At 45.0% G+C, this 3,886-nt stretch overlaps 1 protein-coding gene across 1 annotated transcript; it reads left to right on the top strand.

The window, feature by feature from the left end:
* Positions 1 to 1,532: 1,532 nt before the first annotated feature.
* Positions 1,533 to 2,865, top strand: LOC117769812 (probable tubulin polyglutamylase TTLL9). The gene has a single exon (XM_034598956.1). It carries the CDS (start codon positions 1,537 to 1,539, stop codon positions 2,863 to 2,865), a length of 1,329 nt encoding a protein of 442 aa, XP_034454847.1. The 5' UTR covers positions 1,533 to 1,536.
* The last annotated feature ends 1,021 nt before the right edge of the window (positions 2,866 to 3,886 follow it).

Raw genomic sequence — 3,886 nt, 5'->3', positions numbered from 1 at the left:
TTACCTCAAGTTGATATGGTTCCTTGGGGTCTTAATGAAATGTCTGTAACATACTTTGGTCAAAATACCACAAGGATCATTTAAAACAGCTTTTTACCCTGTATAAAACAGCCCTCCACAGAGTGACCTGTTTTGAGTGCCTGTTCCTTTAAATGCTAATGAGCCAGCTCCCCCCTCTCCCCCATGATTTTAAACAATATAAATTACATATTTTATATGATATAAATTATCAAATATGCATCCCATACTTTGTATTCCCCTTCTGTTGTCCTGGAGTTTTAATTTTCCCAACATAATTAAATGTCCCCCTCTGCCCATCCACTACAAGCAGACAGACAGAGAGAGAAAGAGAAAGAGAGGGGGGGGGGGGGCTATGAAGACCATCATTTACCCCCGAACCCCGACATTCAACGGGTACAACAACAAGCGGAGAAAGCAGAATCGCGGGCTGACCTTATATATACAGTCTATGGGGCTGACCAGCGCGGAGAAATGCTCGTCACATGTGAACAGCCAGGCGGCTGCGCGCTTGAGAACGGCGCTGCGCTGCCTCGCAGCGGCGCTTCCGTGTCCGGTGTTAACCCGACGTAACTACTGTAACCCGGCGTACAGTAGTGCTGAACACTGCAGCCAGCAGTGTGGAAGACTTCCGCAGTGTTACAGTAGTGCTGAACACTGCGGAAGTCTTCCACACTGCTGGCTGTGTGGCGCTGACACAAATTCCAGCTCACGCACGGGAGAGCGAGCGGTCGCGCCCGAGCAACTGCTGCAGCCTCCCAGTCCCAACGATCCAGACAAATGCCACATGTGAGTGAATCGCGGGCTGACCAGTGGAGAAATGCTCGTCCCGTGTTAACAGCCAGGCGGCTGCGCGCTTGGGAACGGCGCTGCGCTGCCTCCGGTGTAAACCCGGCGTAATGAGTGTGGGGGGACGGGGGGGGGGGGGGGGTGAGGTGGGGGGTGGGCCAAGACCATGTAGGGAGACTTCCAGTACCTTGTTACGACACAAAACCCAGGAAGCGCAATCGAGTCGCTCAAGCATGACGTTTCTGACTTAGAGGAACCATAACAAAAGGCGCGAGTGTTTTTTTCCCAGAGTTTTTGGGTTGGTAGACATGCCAGATACCCACATTAACCTGTAGAAGCACTAACAAAGTGGAATTTGCATGCTATGTCCCCTTTAAACAGCAAGTATATCTCCGGCCTTACCGCCTACCTGCTGTAACTCTCTCTTTCCCCCACTAAGCTTTGTTCCTGTAATATAGAATTTCGAACTAGTCTGCTTTTGATCCTTTGATGCTTTTATGACAGACAGCTAGCATATATTAAAGCTGGTTGCCACTCGCCAATACACCGAACAGAAGAAGAAGATAATTTTCTTTGATAGAAGTGACACAATAACCTTTACAGTCTCAAAGAAGAAAGAAGAAGAAGATAGAAAGGACTTTGGCAGAGAATCAGCCCAAAACAAAACTTCTGGATACAAAGGTTCCGTGAGCAGTCAAGAAGAGGAGGCAGATCCAGTGGATGGCAGTAATGCACCTTAAAAATGGTTGCCAACTGCCAATAAACCAAACAAAGAAGAAAAAGATGAACAAAGGTTCATATGACTGTGAGAAAAATGAGGGGCGGGAGGGAAGAAGTTTTGTGCGTTTCAAATGCAGCCTAATACACACTATACAGAATGTCCTGCGTCAAAGACCTGGTTGGGTTGAAGTCAAAGATGATGGAGAGTGGGATTTCAACTGGTGTCTCGTGGCCTGGCTCAGTGAGAATTTTGATCATTCGTACATGGAGGAGCATGTGAGGATAAACCACTTTCGCAACCATTATGAGCTGACTCGCAAAAACCTCTTGGTGAAAAACCTCAAAAGGTACAGGAAGAATCTTGAAAGAGAAGTTGGCAGCATGGAGGCATTAAGATGTGATTTTTTTCCCTGCACCTTTTCGCTGCCCAGAGAGTATCATCTTTTTGTAGAGGAGTTCAAAAGAAGCCCTGGCAGCACCTGGATCATGAAGCCAGCAGCAAAATCCAAAGGGAAAGGCATTTTCCTCTTCAGGAAACTAAAAGATATCATGGATTGGAAAAAGGATGGCACGCTCTCAGAGGAACAGAAGGATGCAGCTCAAGTGGAAAACTATGTGGCACAACGCTACATAGAGAACCCCTACCTAATAAATGGTAAGAAATTTGATCTGAGAGTCTATGTCCTGGTCACATCATTTGCCCCCTTGAAGGCCTGGCTGTCTCGAGATGGATTTGCTCGCTTCTCACATACCCGCTTCTCTCTTATGAGTATTGATGACAAGTATATGCATCTCACCAATGTGGCTGTTCAAAAAAAATCACCTGACTATGATCCTGAAAAGGGATGTAAGTGGCAGATACTGCAACTTCGAAGATATCTGACTGCAAAGCACGGTAGAGAAATGGTGGAAATCCTGTTCAAAGAGATGGATAACATCTTTGTCCGCAGTCTCCAGAGTGTACAAAAGATCATGATAAATGACAAACACTGCTTTGAGCTCTATGGCTACGACATTCTGCTGGATCAGAACCTTAAACCGTGGTTAATTGAGGTGAATGCCTCTCCTTCATACGCGGCCAGTAGTCAAGAGGATTACGAGATGAAGTGCAGGCTGCTGGAAGATACTTTGAATGTTGTTGATATGGAGGGAAGGCTAACGGGCAAGGAGAAAAGGGTGGGTGGCTATGATCTCATGTGGAACGATGGCCCTGTCTACAGAGAGGATGCCAACCTCGAAACATGTGGGACTTCGTGTTTCACCGCCAACACACACTTAGGGTGTGTGAATGACAGAGAGAATCAGCTTCATCAGCTACCAAAACCGAAGAGGATGTGATCACTCTCACTATCTCCTCAACCTGCTATAATAGTAGTTGCCATGCAAGAGTGTCATCATCTAGGTGAATGTGTTTGAGAGTAGAAAGGCTCTAGTGAACACAAATGCTTGAAATTTCAAAAGAAGATAAAGAAGAAGAACCTTGATCATTTACCTATCATTAGAGGAAAGCACAGGTCAACATTACTACTTTTGAGTCGAAGTATTTGGAAACGTTTCCTAAAAAACTACCACAATGTCAACTTCCAGCTCAAATTATTTAGTAGTAGCCAACTTTCTCCTTAATTTTCTAAAAAACTGTAAAGTAGAATCTTCTGAAACTTGACAGACAGTGGATTCACCATGAACAAGAGTGAGGTGAGATATATGTGTCACCTCAAGGATTTAAAAAAATGATATTTAATATGAGCAAGTAATGAGTGCCATAATGAAAGAAGTAGCCAACTTCCCTTTCATTTTAATCAAAAACATGTTATTATACTTGTTATTGTCTTGTGTGGAAATCCAATCAAACGTCCATAATCAGTGTCATTAAACTTCCAACGTTTGTCTTCAGCCTTTTTTTCTGCTCCAAGCGCCTGTACCGCAAGACCCCAATATATTCACATCAAAGTGCATTTGGCATGACTGGGTTTTTGCACAAAGGATGGACCACATGACCACAGTTCCAGTACTTAACATGTCAGATGCATGCACATTGCTATGACCCTGAGTCATATTGTGTGTATGTGTGTGTTTATGTGTTTTTGTGTTGTTGTTCTCCCTCCCTTCCTGGGAGTGGTGCTGTTCACCCTGCTCTGTGTTTTTCCTGTGTCTGAGTTTCAGGTCCGGCTGGTGATTGGAGGATAGGCTAATTGAGCTTATTTTAAAAGGTCACCTGCCGATGCCGGTCTTGGCCTTCATCTTTTTCCTGGCTCCCAACATGACCGTGCCTTTGTTTTCTGCAACCCATCTGATCTGTATTGTTGTGTGATCGCTATATTGCAAGCAGTGTTTCTGCTTGTTACCTTAACCTTACAAG

Source organism: Hippoglossus hippoglossus, chromosome 10 (genome assembly GCF_009819705.1).
Source record: "Hippoglossus hippoglossus isolate fHipHip1 chromosome 10, fHipHip1.pri, whole genome shotgun sequence".
Lineage (NCBI taxonomy): Eukaryota > Metazoa > Chordata > Actinopteri > Pleuronectiformes > Pleuronectidae > Hippoglossus > Hippoglossus hippoglossus.
This window is presented reverse-complemented; position numbering and strand designations above follow the sequence as displayed.